Here is a 15,184-nt window from a genome sequence, read left to right on the forward strand (position 1 = left end):
CTGGACTACAAGCAACATAGATTCTGAGCCTCTCCACTCTTCCTCCAGACTCTGGGACCGTGATTTTCAAATGAAATGCAAAATTTACTTTAATCTGAAAAGAGGTCTTTGGACCACTGAGCAACGGTCCAGTTATTTTTATCATTAACCCAGGTAAGACGCTTCTGACATTGTTTCTGGTTCAGCAGTGGCTTGACACTAGGAATACCGACACTTGTAGCCCATTTCCCTGGCACGTCTGTGCATGGTGGCTCTTAGTGCACTGAATCCAGCCTCAGTCCATTCCTTGTGAAGCTCCCACAAGTTCTTGAATCAACTTTGCTTGACAATCCTCTCAAGGCTGCGGTCATCCCTGTTGCTTGTGTACCTTTTCCTACAACACTTTTCCCTTCCAGTCAACTTTCCATGAATATGCTTTGCAGCACTCAGCAAGGTGGGCTGGCTGTTCGCAGAGTGTTTGTAGAGGGTGTCAACCTTTTGAGGCAATCACTGCAATCAAACGATTTCTGTAACTGTCAATGAGACTTCTGCACCTGTCAACAGGTATTTTGGTCCACTCCTCGTGAGCAAACTGCTCCAGTTGACTCAGGTTTGAAGGGTGCCTTCTCCAGACGGCATGTTTCAGCTCCTTCCACAGATGTTCAATAGGATTTAGATCAGGGCTCATAGAAGGCCACTTCAGAATATTCCAATGTTTTGCTCTTAGCCATTCTTGGGTGTTTTTAGCTGTGCGTTTTGGGTCATTATCCTGTTGGAAGACCCATGACCTGCGACTGAGACCAAGCTTTCTGACACTAGGCAGCACATTTCTCTCCAGAATGCCTTGATAGTCTTGAGATTTCATTGTACCCTGCACAGATTCAAGACACCCTGTGCCAGATGCAGCAAAGCAGCCCCAGAACATAACTGAGCCTCCTCCATGTTTCACAGTAGGGACAGTGTTCTTTTCTTGGTATGCTTCATTTTTGCGTCTGTGAACATAGAGTTGATGTGCCTTGCCAAAAAGCTCCAGTTTTGTCTCATCTGTCCAAAGGACACTCTCCCAGAAGCTTTGTGGCTTGTCAATATGAATTTTGGCAAATTCCAGTCTCGCTTTTTTATGATTTGCTTTCAACAGTGGTGTCCTCCTTGGTCGCCTCCCATGAAATCCACTTTGGCTCAAACCATGACGGATGGTGCGATCTGACACTGATGTACCTTGACCTTGGAGTTCACCTTTCATTTCTTTGGAGGTTGTTCTGGGCTCTTTGGTTACCATTCATATTATCCGTCTCTTCAATTTGTCATCAATTTTCCTCTTGCGGCCACGTCCAGGGAGGTTGGCTACAGTCCCGTGGACCTTAAACTTCTGAATAATATGTGCAACTGTAGTCACAGGAACATCAAGCTGCTTGGAGATGGTCTTATAGCCTTTACCTTTAACATGCTTGTCTATAATTTTCTTTCTAATTTCCTCAGACAACTCTCTCCTTCGCTTTCTGTGGTCCATGTTCAGTGTGGTAGACACCATGTCACCAAACAGAACAATGACTACTTGTCACCCTTTAAATAGGCAGACTGACTGATTACAAGTTTGAAGACACCTGTGATGCAAATTAGAGGACACACCTTAGTTTAACATGTGCCTATGGTCAAATTATTTTCTATCTTTTCTAGGGGTACCATCATTTTTGTCCAGGCCTGTTTCGTTAGTTTGTTTTTTAAAATGATTCTGTTGAACCACAATTCAAAAGCAATGTCTGATTCTCATTGGTTAATTTTCAGTAAATGTTTATTTATTATTACTTTTGTCAGTTTCAAGATATTTCAGTGACCATTGTGGGTACCAACAATTATGTCCATGTATGTATAACATTCATCATTTTTGTTTATTGTATTTTTGTGTATTGCTTGGTCAGTGTTTTTTTAGTTTTTTATATATTTATTAGTGGGCGGTGGTGTGGACAGGAGGATGAACACCAGCTCTTTGTTGATATTGAGTACAGTCCTGGCCAAAAGTTGACGCATGAGTGGACAAAAGTGACAATTGCTAATTTGCAAATCTTAATTAGCAAATACAGTTAGGAAACAACACAAATTAATAATAAGTGTCTAAAGTTTATTTAGATACTAGCAAAACAAAAATTTCATAGATGCTTATAAGGTTTATTGCTTGATAATGATGAACAAGCCAGTTTCTACCTGGACAAAAGTCTTGTCGCAAATCAAATTATAAATCAATAAATTTTATCTTTCTCAAAAAGTAAATAAAATACCAAATGAAAAAACAGTCTAGTATTTCATCATGGACTATAAGTTAAGAAATTCATATCTTGTATGTGTTCCTTTGGCCTGCAGAACAGTTGCCATCCGGTTTGGCAGAGAGTCATAGAGCTTGTTGATGAAGTCGTCGGGGATGGCATGGAAGGCATCCCAAAGCTCCTCCAAGTTCTTCAGCTTGGTCCACCAAGCTTCCTCCTTCATTCTTCCCCAGATATGCTCAATAATATTAATACCTGGAGACTGTGCTGGCCATCCCTGAAGGACCTTGATCTTCTTCCCCCAGAGAAACTTCATAGCGGAACCTGAGGTATGGCAAGGAGCTCCATCCTGTTGAAAAATCTGACCCCTCTTGGAGTTGGGAATGTACTAGGAGGCAAGAATGTTGATATTTGGTACTGTCAATGTTACCATCCACCTTACAGAACTCCCTGGCACCTCCGTATTGGATGTAACCGCAAACCATAATCTTTCCACCTCCAAATTTGACACTCTTCTGGGTGAACCGTGGGTCCAGACGGGCCCCAGAGGGTCGTTGACAATATTGGCGGCACTTGGGATGGAGCTCAACTGACAATTCATCTGAAAAATAAATTTTTCGCCACTTTCCTGCAACTTCAGCAGGAGACTTGGACTTGAGATTCTTGATGATCAGCACTGGTTTCCGGTTTCATCTTGGGCATGTTGACAGAAGCAATGTTGAGCATGAACGTGATGGCTTAGTGTCAAATTTCTGCTTTTATAGCTCAAAGTTACCTACAGCTGACTAATCAAGCCCCTTGTTTGTTTCTTCCTTATTCACTATGGCCTAGAAATTGGAGTTGGCCATTGCAACAAGACTTTTGTCCAGCCAAAACTGGCCTGTTGATCATTATCAAGCTGTAACATTTAGTAACATTTAGTAACAATTTTGAAATGTCATTTTGCTAGCTTCTAATAAACTTTAGACACTTATGATTAATTTGTGTTGTTTCCTAACTTTATTAGCCAATTAAGAGTTGGGTAATTAGCAACTGTCACTTTTGTCCACTCATGCAACAAAACTTTTGGCCAGGACTGTAGTCAAATTGTTGATGCCCATAAATTTGTCTGTACAATTCAATACAAGGAACACTGCCAGCACCTTATTTGTTAGAAAATACTTAATGCAAATGAGGACACACCAACTCTACCCACCCCAGAACAACATTTTTTCCAAATTGTGTGGAAGGCTGAAACATCTATCTATCTGCTTGGATAATACTATCTAGTTATAATACAATACCAGTTCGCTATCGGTAGCAACAAGCAAAATAGCTATAGTTAGCATGACGAATTTACAAATATCCAAATATGTAGGCAATACTAACATAATAGCGATTGCACAAGCGTTGCACTACAATTGGATACTTGTAAATTCGGGAAACTAACTAGTAATAGCTAATTTGCTTGTTACTGATAGTGAACTGGTATTGTTTTCTAACTAGATAAGCAATAGTATACACAGTTTCAGTGATTGCTTGTCTGGAGTGCAATTTGGGCAGCTACACATTCCTTTTTTCTCTTTCGGTGTTCAATCATCCATGTTTAGCGAGTTGTATTGTTTGTGGTAGACTATCATATCTTTACTATATAGCCAGCTAGTTAACCGTGAGGAGTCCAAAATTACCGATTGTACCTTTAAAATTTGCAGAAAGGTCTAGTGTTTGACTCTGTAGGTTTGCTTTTAATCATGTACAGATTAATTGTAACAGACATTTAAACCAGGGGTGCCCAAATTATTGCAGCCCACAGTACACGCCAACATGTATGAAATTGAAAAATTCACAAACTTGGTCAGGGGTAAAACAGATGTCCGTCCATCTATACTCTCAAAACAAGAATAATGTAATATTTGTAATAGTAATATGTTAATATAATGGCTGATAAGTGACGCACAATTTTCTTTTGGGAAAGAAAAACGGTTTGAAACATGAAGAGGGAAGAAAAGAAAAGAGCTACTCACTGTCCAAGCTGCATATCCAGGTATATGATATTCAGTCCCTCCTTTATTTCTTCATAGTTGCTGTCTGAGCCCTGGAGTATAAAGATAAAGCATGTCAGTCAATAACATTAAATGGCTTACTGCTTAGACTATAATAATAATACCAGGACCCATAATACATGATGCCGGTTGGACACTTGATAAAAATAATCTTCTGGTGACATAACAGTTATGATTTGGCCCGCTCAAAGTCAAGACCTTAATCCGATTGAGCAAATCTGGGATTTGCTGGATACCAAGATAAATAAATCTGTTGTAACATCGAAAGCATCTCCTTGGAATGAACTTCAAACCATATGGAATGGTTTAACGAGTCTGTTTACTACTTATTTTCATCGACATGAACCAATATTACATTAAATACCTGAATAGTACTTGGTTTCTGATTCATCTTCATTGTGATAAGTGTATAATCATCACTGCACACTACTGTATTTAAAAAAAATGTCAAAAATAGGCAGTAGGGTTGCATAGATAATTCAGTTTGCAAAAAAAGACTTTAACCAAATTAACAGTTCGCCAAGAAACTAACCATAATCAGTATCCTATACACGCACATTCACATTCCGCCTTATAAATAATGTTTAGGACACCGTCTCTGTCGCTTAGGCATATTATATTCAGATAAAACTTCTATTGATGCAAGTATGTTAAAATGGTACCTTAATTTATGGCAAGCTACCAACTAAACGCCTAAGCAAACTAACGCGATATTAACTACATTATTGTTATAATTTTTTACCCTCGGGTATAAGCAAGACTCTCGTTAGGCCTATATAGATGGAATACTGACAGACGAGGTTGGAGAGCTGGCTAAAACTATGCTTAATAGTACGTGCATAGACACTATTATGTTCATGTTTATGATTCTTACATTTTGACATCATTATTACCATAACCATTCTTTGCCTAGAAATATGTGCCTTTATTATAAATGTAGCCATCATAAATTAATTTTTAATGTTGCTATATATATATATATATGTTAATTCATTATTAGAAACAACTTTAATGTTCCTAATAACATAACCTAACTATACAAAACATGCAAAGTATCAGTACATGCAATACTTAACACTCCATACACCATACACCATACAAAATAAGCCTGGGTAGGCTACGTAACGTCGCACCTAAACTAGTGCACATTGTTCCTCATACCTTGATTTTATTTCACTGGCTGGTCCCACACCCTAAAATATTTACTTGTTTATTTATTTGTAGGCCCTAATTGTTTAATTCTGTATCCTAAGCAACACAATCATAAGCAACCATCCACTAATTTCTGACCCCCTGTCCCTACTGCAAGGAAAATTCAGTTAAAAACACACAAACCTATGTGAAACTCAGGTTTAATTTACCATAGCATAGAATTACAGGTTCTTATGACCACAAAATGTGACTTGATAATAAATTCATCCAATTACTCAATTTGGCAGGATGGCCAACTCTTGGAAGAGTCCTTGTGGTTACAAACTTCTTCCATTTCACAATTATTGAGGCAACTGTGCTCCTGGGAACAGTCAAAACTTTAGAAATTGTTTTATACCCTTGCACTGATCTATGCATGACTTGGTTTTTGTCCTGACATGAACTGTGAATTGTGGGATCTTATATACACTGTGTTTTCCTAATCTTTGGCCAATCAATTCAATTCGCCACAGGAGGACTCCAATCAAGTTCTCATCTCAAGGACAATTAATCCAAACAGGATGCACCTCACTACAATTTTTTAGTACCACAGCAAAGGGTCCGAATACTTACGTAAATGAGAGATTTAAGTTTTAGATTTTAGTTTTAGAAATGTGCAAACATTTCTAAAAACTTGTTTTCACTTCATGCCATTATGGGTTATTGAGTGTAGATTGTGTTGTAGATTTAATTTGCATCAAAGTGTGCAAAAAAACCGAAGGGGTCTGAATACTTTCTGAAGCCACAGTATATTAAATAGCACTTGATATGTCGGCAGAATCTAATGATGTGGTTATACTATAGAATGATTTTCTTATACACCGTTAATAAAGAAGGGAAGAGAGTATTAGTCAAAAAAAAAAAAAAAATCACAATTACATTATCTCCCCCAAATCGTTCAGCCCTGATGGGCTGCATTGTCAATGCCCTCCGTGTTCTTTCCCAGTTTGGAATGGCCATCAGTATTTGTTGGCTCATCCCATTGGCTCAATGTCAGACAAGCAGCATTCTTCAAAGCCCTGTCCTCCTACAACTGCCACTGGCAAAGTCAAGACTTGCATCAGAAAACATGTCAACACATCAAGGAACAGAGCTTTAGCGGGGTGCAGCAGTACACCACCTGAGATTTGAACCCGCAAATTTAGACCCAGTTCCTCAAACAGCATGCGCTTTTTACCAGGGGGGTTAATGTCCAGCCTTACCCAGATGGCATCGGAGATACTGTCCCTGAGGGTCCTGCTTGTGTCCCAGCTGAACACGTGGTGCTCGGAGCCCTCCTCCACATCCCACTTGTTCAGGCTGCAGCTGGTTAGGGTGTAGAGGCAACCCGTCTGCCTCACCCACAGCATGCTATGCAGCTGAGGAGGGCAAAACAAATGCACAACTCCTCAAGTCTTCAGGTTTACTGAAGGAGTGAACACAGAATACTGTAATCCTGATAGAAAGGCCTGACAAGCCCAAGGAAGAAGCATCAGAAATATATGCAAAATATAAAAACGAACCCAGGAGCCCCACTTCCTATTACAGATTGACTGGAAGGACGCTTACAGTGGTGTCGGTGGGTGGGGCCAGGATGCCAAAGAGGCTGGAGACACGGCGGCCGATCCCAGAGAGCACACCCTGCCCCTGCTGCAGCGGCCTCTGCTGAAGCCTCCCGGAACAGTCCGTTCCCAGACGGATCAGCTGGTTCTTGTAGGAGGAGAGGACAAAGCTGTTCCCCTAAAGAAACAATACAGCGGTGTCAAAAGGGAACGTCCATCATTCATGAAAAAGCTTGGGGATGATAGGAAAGGTGGAACAGCTAGGTAACCAAAGCAGAGCAGATTAAAATTCAGTTGAATAATTATTGTCCTAATTAAGCTGCAGTGGAGGGTACAAAATGATAAGCAAGAAAGATAATTGAAACATATTGTCCACACAATACATAATGCTCTCAAAAATATTTATTACAGAAACTTGGATAACATTTTCCTCCGATAGAGATCTTCATTTTTTGAAATAAATACTTGCATTCCACCTGTGTGAACGTATATGTGAATTTACAGTGATACAGTGAGCTCCATAAAGTTTGGGATAGTAATTCAGCTTTGTACTTTGTAGTTGCATAATCAAATTATATGTGGTTAAAGTGAACATTCGCTGGTTTTATTTAAGAGTGTTTATAAATACATTTTGGCATCATCTTTGGGAAGTTACAGCACTTTTGATGTATAGTCCACCTTCTGAGGGCATCACAATGTTTGAAACAAAAAAAGCCATATTAATTAAAGTAGCTGTGAATTGTACATTGTCGTATATGGGCAATTCCAGCATTATGGATGTGACATTTGGACACAAAATGACAAACAAAATCCCTCAGAAAGCCTCTACACTATGTTCTTGCCCTCACTCTGATGCAAGTGCATCTGTCCACAAAACTTTTTTCCTGAACTCTGTGGGGTTTTTTTAATGTACATTTAGCAAACTATAACTTGCACTGTAGCCGCTATAGTTATTTTTATGTTTTCTGTAGACAGTAGTCACTGACACATCCACGCCTGCCTCCAAAACAGCGTTTCCATTACTGAGCTCATCAGTGCTCACTTTCCTAATGACATTCCAAACTTTTTATTTTGTGAAGCCAAGATTTGGCCTAAATCTCGAACTTTTTTTCTCAGTTGTCTCAGGTGCTTGAAACACAAGCAGTCGTTTTACCAGACAAAGATCCATACAGAGCACTGGAAGTTCTGCAAGTAATGCGCAGGACGACCGGACACATGCTTCACTTGGTAATGGTTAAACGGCGCACCAAAGGCGAGACCTTAGAACTTAAGAGATAAGAAACAAAGTAAAGGTACACAATTTAGAACTAGTCCACAAGCTTAGTTACCTTCACAGCAGTGAGGAAGTTGCACAGATTTTCTCCCAGGTCCGCCACAGTCTCTGTGTAAGTCCCCTCATGGGCAAGACTGGGCCAGTACCGAACTGTTCCCTCAGGAGACACCGCAATCACCGACATGGACTGTGGAGGAACAAAACTGTTTCATCACACTCGACACACCAGACCCTGCATGGCTCCCTACTTTGGTACAATGTGCAATGGAAATCCATTGTTGAACGGTAAAGTATGTTACTGATGGATCCAAACATTTCTTGCTATTCAGGTTTGGTGCAGGACATTGCTTCATGCTAGTGTGAAAGAAACTGGCTGGCTGTTTTAAGACCTCAGTTCAGAACCTACCTGAACAGAAGCGGTTTCGAATGGGCTCTGAGATGTTAAGGCAATCAGATCTGCCGAGTAAGTAAACTCACTGGGGGGCAACTGGAGGTCTTTACAGACCGACAGCTGAAATAGAAATAAAACATTGCATAAGAATTAAGACAGTAAAACTGCCTTTCAATTAAAGTATGCAAATATAATTACTTGGGATTACTTAATGCATCAAGACTAAGTAAAGAATGATAATTCATTAAAAGCAAGGAGACCTAGTTCATATGAGCATGCAATCTCAATTACTGAGGTGTGTACAGGAAAAACAAATGCTGACATATGCTACACCCAGGCCAGTTTTATAATTTCACTTTCACTCAACTATATGGATATCATTGAAAAACAAACACAGATATGTAACATAAGGATAGGATACCATACCTTGGCCACAGCAGTCTGGCCAATCTTCCATACAATCAAACTCTCACCACAAACCATCCATGCCCAACCAGTCTCCACCACCTTCACTGATATCTGATCATCAGCTTGAGGGAAAATGAAAAAACACAACTCAGTGGGAGTTACAATTATAACAATAATTCCTTGAGTTTACTCTCACTGAGCACTTTGAGGTAGACCAGTACAGCAGCTTGTTAATGCAAATATTTAATCAGCCAATCATGTGGCAGCATAAAAGTATACAGATGTGGTCAAGAGGTTCAGCTCTATTTATGCTTGCAGAGAATAGTGAATAGTGAATAAAAAACATCCAGTGAGCAGCAGTTCTGCAGGCAAAAATGCTGACAGGAAGGTGACAGTAACGAAAATAACCACACATTGCAATAGTGGTATGCAGAAGAGCATCTCTGAACAAACCTCTTAAGTGGATAGGCTGCAGCAGCAGACGACCAAAACGTCTAAAAAATGTGTAATAACTACCTAATAAAGTTCTCTTTGTAGTAGGCTAACTGTATGGTGCACTTTTCTCGCTCTCTGAAATGATACATCGCTGATATGCTCGATCGCACAAATTGACACATTTTGTTGATGTTGTTCGCTCAAAGTAACATTAAGCAAAGTGCCTCGTTCCTAATCGCATCACTGTCATGGCAATAAGAATAGTAAACACCCCCTCACCTTATATGTGATAATACATGTTTTGGATCTTGAACTTTATACTCTTTCCTCATCTTTAATTATATGGCCAAACAAAATTTGACAGAAGCCTGCATTACGAATAGCATTTGATATTATCCCAGAGGAATACACCTTCTGGCGGAAGACTGTAGAGCAGCCTCAAATTGCATTTAAAAATGTCAGCCGTGAAGCAATTGTTCTCGACACAATGAAGAGTTGGCGGCAGTGCATGGGGTTGGGGGAGAACATGTTTATCATTTGCTTGTAAAAAAAATACTTACAGTGTGCCATTGTCAAAGCTTCCATGATTTTGACAGGCAGCGAGGACCCAAAGGTTTGTACATCATAGTTGACAGCCTCTGTTGCAGCCTGGCTCTGCACCCTTGTGGGAGTTGCCCTGGCAAGTAAAAGAAAATCCCAGACCACAACATTGAATCGACTGACATGAATTGAAAATTTGCAAATCATTCTGGTTTATTTACTACCACAGCTGCTGACCCCATTTACACCTGGTCATTTCATGCTTCTTGAATAATAATAATAATAATAATTTTTAAGTAACTATAATGAAGTACAAATAGTTTGAGTAATCGGCTATGCAAATGCTGGCAACAAAGTTTCACAGAAGAGTGTATAATCTGCAGTAACATCACAATTATGCAACTGTATTAAAAGAAGAAAAATTACCCCAAAAAATTAAAAAAAAAAAAAACTGGTCAAAAATGATTTTATTTCCGGAATAATTTTGAAAAGCTAAATGGAAGTCTCCAGCTTCACGGAGCTCTAGATACAAGTCACGTGAAACGACCAGCTGTAAATGGCGCCCAAATTACTACTTTGGCTGGTTTTTATCTAAATTTATTTAAGATTTTTCCCTTTTTCTCCAAATCTGGCGATCCCGGGACAACACGCCTTCTTAAAGCAGTCTCGTCTCATGCTCATGACCGTGATTCTGAGGCGCCTGGGGTGCTAACCCTGCCAAGTCCCTCCCTCCGGAGCAGCGAGCCAATTGTGCCGCTCTACGAGAGCCCGCCAAACTTGGCTTTTGGTAGGACTAGGAGCGCAACTGCAACGAACTGCAACCGCAAGTGCGCTGCATCTTAGCCTGTTGCGCCACCACGGCTCCTGGCTTTTTTGCAGTTTTGCTGTGGGGTTAATCCAAAAATCTACTTTCAATACACTTCCCTCCCCAATAGGTAATTAGAAATAAATTAACTTTACCAGTCGAAGTTAAGTTCTGAACACCAAGTTAGATCACAATGTTCAGCATGCAGTGACAAGGCAATGGGGCAGCTAACAAGAGACTACGAACCAGACAGGCTCATATGACGAAAAGTGTTCCTTTAAAATTGTTCACACGTACACACATCGTTTTATATAAACAGTATCAGTTTTAATGTTATGATAAACCACATAAAGATAGAGATTTGCCTGCATAACAGAGTGCAAAAATCTAGTTAGTAGTTCTGCTTCGGGTGCTGTTCAGAACATCGTGAATAGGAGTTTGAAACATTGTGAGCTAACACGGTGTTCTGAATACAGGGACGGTTATTTGTCATTTGTCATTTTCTCTGATCCAATTCACATTAATCAAAGGGCAATTCCACCGTAATGTCAAGGTGAGCATGAAAAAATAAACTTACTTGCCAATTAAACTTACAACCCAAACAGTCGACTGTGACCATTGTGAAATCTGATAAGATGTAGGATAACAAAAGGAAAATGCTAAAAATATATTTATTAGTCCCATTACCATTGAAATCAATGCTATTTGGCAGCCATCTTGAAAACATTCAAAAGCATGTCAAGTGGTTCTCAATATCAAAACTGATATTCAGAAGCATTTCAGATGACAACATATGTCATTATACAATTTCATTGGGAAGTAGAATAAAAACAATGTGCATTTCAGACATGTCACATCCATAATGCTGGTATCTCCTCATAAAAATCAAGATGAAAATATAATATGTTCAGCCAAGCCTCCTACATTACATGGATATCACACCTTCTGCATTAGACTTTAAAATTCAGAGCTTTTAGAAAGTTTATAGCCTCCCCAAAATACCTGCCTTTTTGAGTCACATCCATAGTCACATTTTTTCTGACTTATTATTTTTCAATTATTTTTTCGGCCCTTCCCAGCAGCCAAGCGGGTGCTTTGATAATATGAATTAACATCTTTTATCATGCAAGACAGAGGAGTCCAATCTTATCCTTAAAGGGCCGGCGTGGGTGCAGATTTTTTTTTTTAGCCCAGCAGAAACACACCTGATTAAACTACACTAAATCCTCAAATTGTGTCCGGGATTCTATTTGAAGCCGGGCCTCGGATAACTGGTCGATTCGGGCAAATAAAGGCCAGCTCCCAAATACAAGCCGGGGTAATATTGCCTACCAGTAGGGCTATCAGTCCATGAGCACTAGAAGACATTGTTTCGATTTAACTCAATTAAATAAAAGAGCTCTTCTTAATATTTTATATTGTTGGTTGGTTTAATACTGTTGCAAATGAAGTCATTGCCGTTCACCATGGGTCTCCAACACGTTGCTCTCAAGCTACCAGTCGTTTGCCGCCCCCTTCTGAGTAGCTTGCCAAAGGCTGAAGCAGTATACATTTAAACACAATCGCTACCGCGAGGCATTCCAGCCTACGAATTTAATAAAAAGTAAATTAGGCAAAATTAAAAATGAACTCAATTTAGGCTACTTGGCTACGCAATAAGGTTTCTATGTATTTACAGCACAGCGCACGTTCAATGAATGAATGAAAGCGGCTGCCTGGGCTCGCAATAAACAGACGGGTGGAAATCCCGACACTCTTTCAACTACATAAAACTTAACAGTGAACCATCAAAAAAACCCCAGATTTCAGTGCCCATCAGTCCCAACATTTAGCAATTGAATCAAACAGTCCAAAAGTAAATTAAATCCCAAACCAAAGCGAAAATCTTTTGATAGCCTACCGGTATGCTGCTCCAAACGAAACGCATGTCTCACAATAAAACGCACTTTAGGAAAAAAAGATCCTTAACTTGCTGTTATCTACGCTAATTTGTTATTGTTCATGAAGGCGTGTCTGGCAAGTTGTTATTTTATGGATTCTGGACTTGCATGTGATTTATTGTGTTTGAGAATATTTGCAATAAACTAAGTCTGTTAAGACTGACACTATGACTTACCAAACGGTGTTTCCTGATTAGCCTACACTAATTGATTTCTGAACGGTTACAGGAAGTGTTGAACAGTGTTGGCCCACTTTAAGTGTATCCTTTTACTTTATTTCTAAGAATAAAATTCTACACCAGAAGCCTAATAAGAAATAAAGGCCTGCCTCGAATACAAGCCTGCCCCAAATAAAGGCCTGTGCTTTGTGCAGCCTAAGTAAATAAAAGACCCCGGACACAATTTGAGGATTTACGGTAATGAACTAATCCTGTTCTTTAATCAAGACATTGATGAGTAGAATCAGCTGTCTGACCTGTGCTAAAACAACAACAACCTGCACACACACCGGCCCTTTCTGGATAAGATTGGACACCCGTGATGTAAAAAGAGTATTTTTCTGAGGGATTATCTTAGTCATTTTGTGTCCAAATGTGTCACATCCATAACGCTGGAATTGCCCCAAAGTGTTTCAGCGTCTAGGACTGTCAATAAGAAACCATAATCATAAACCACATTCATCAGGAAAAAGCTAACATTCAACGGATGTTAACTTCTTGTGGAAACGGTCGCTTCCCCATATTCTGTTCGGGACACGGTGAGTCTACGTTAACGTTTGCTAGCTATATAGGCTTCCGAATACAAATACATTTTAAAAATTCAACGGATTATTTGTGATTTGCAAAATATCGTATTCGGGGAAATCCCACGCACCGACATTCACTTACCGTGCTGCCAAAGAAGTCCGACGAACTGGAGAAAACAGGAGTCCTGTCGGTGTGGAAACAAGGCTCTTTCTACCAGCTGCCCTGGTGGTTTGTCGACGGGCCGAACCAGCAGTGGCACGAGGGGAGAACATTGTATGCTCCTTTTAATCACAATGTATTTATGATGAATGGAAACGGCAGTCTGGTTAAAATAATCTTAGCTAAGAGAGATTGTAGACTTCGAACAGCCCTCTGAAGGCGCGCGCAACGATAGACGCATAATATATACGTCATCACAGATGGCCCAAGGCATCGATGCTGCGTCATAAGAGTGTATAACAGGGGTGTCCAATCTTAGCCAGAAAGGGCCGGTGTGTGTGCAGGTTGTTGTTTTAGCACAGGACTAAGACATCTGATTCTACTCATCAAGGTCTTGATTAAAGAACAGGATTAGTTCATTAGTTTAATCAGGTGTGTTACTGCTGTGCTAAAAAAAAAAAAACCTGCACCCACGCCGGCCCTCTTAAGATAAGATTGGATACCTCTGGTGTATAAGAATAGAGTTAAGTGAGCTGCATCAATCACATATCTCGATGGCGTCAATACAGGGGGCCAGGGTTTGCCATTCTCTGAGAAGCTCGCAAACGACCAGTGGTTACTAGAGGTATTGCGGATCTGTAAGCCTCTGGTGCCAAGAAGCAAATTTCCCCATTGAAGTCCATTCAAAACTACGAATTTACACTGGCCAGAAGATATTATTTTGGACCATACTTTTAAACTATTTTCTGAGCTATACAGAAGAAGATATAGGATTCATTTCATTCAGATTTGGTCCACATGGTTTTACGTCACACTGCACGCACCAGTTCACGGGCACACTCGTGCAGGAACGAGTATGAGGCCGTGCTTGACTCATTCGCTGATACGCTGAAAAGGGTTGAGAGAGAGTTGTTTTTGATTATGTTGTTATTTTTACATTATCACTGTCAATATAACTAATAATAGTTCTGCAAAATCCATTGTGTCCATTGTTCATGGTGATGAATCACCAAATAAATGAAAAATAAATGAAGCTGGCATATATTGCTCTTAAACTGCTATTATGCTGATATGATTCCACCATATTTATTATTTTGACCAATACAGGAGAGCTCACCCTTTTCCCTTTTATGTGAGATAATTCTGTGATTGCTAAATAAAAGCAATAATTAAAGCAAGTATTGTGTAACCTGTAAAGACTGTGTGTGTGCGCGTGTTTTCAACTGACAATTGAAGTTTAATATGCTTAATATCAGTGCTTTCCATGTGAACACAATTTACAGTATGAAAACAAAGAATATTGCAAGGATTATTGCTGGAAAGTGCTCAATCATAGTGAACTTTCAGTTTAGCTCATTGGGATCATGGTAGCAGTAAATTCTGCATTTCCACCAAACATTTCCACTTCAGATAGACAGAGGACCTCTCTCCTAGCATATTTCAGCAAGTAGCATGTTTGTGAAATATTCAACT

The 15,184-nt window shown here is 39.7% G+C and overlaps 1 protein-coding gene across 1 annotated transcript in view; it reads right to left on the reverse strand.

Annotated features, from left to right (window-relative positions):
• Positions 1-13,991, reverse strand: part of nup133 (nucleoporin 133) — a 52,219-nt gene extending 38,228 nt beyond the window's left edge. Inside the window, exons 1-8 of the mRNA XM_061230867.1 lie at positions 13,694-13,991; positions 10,082-10,197; positions 9,105-9,208; positions 8,694-8,798; positions 8,343-8,474; positions 7,022-7,192; positions 6,676-6,831; positions 4,244-4,314 (exon numbers count right to left, since the gene is read on the reverse strand). Of these exons, the coding sequence (XP_061086851.1) occupies positions 4,244-4,314; positions 6,676-6,831; positions 7,022-7,192; positions 8,343-8,474; positions 8,694-8,798; positions 9,105-9,208; positions 10,082-10,197; positions 13,694-13,824 (986 nt within the window). The 5' untranslated portion in view covers positions 13,825-13,991. The remainder of the gene's footprint in view (positions 1-4,243; positions 4,315-6,675; positions 6,832-7,021; positions 7,193-8,342; positions 8,475-8,693; positions 8,799-9,104; positions 9,209-10,081; positions 10,198-13,693) is intronic.
• Between the last annotated feature and the right edge of the window lie 1,193 nt (positions 13,992-15,184).

The sequence above is a fragment of the Conger conger genome, chromosome 2 (genome assembly GCF_963514075.1).
Source record: "Conger conger chromosome 2, fConCon1.1, whole genome shotgun sequence".
NCBI lineage: Eukaryota > Metazoa > Chordata > Actinopteri > Anguilliformes > Congridae > Conger > Conger conger.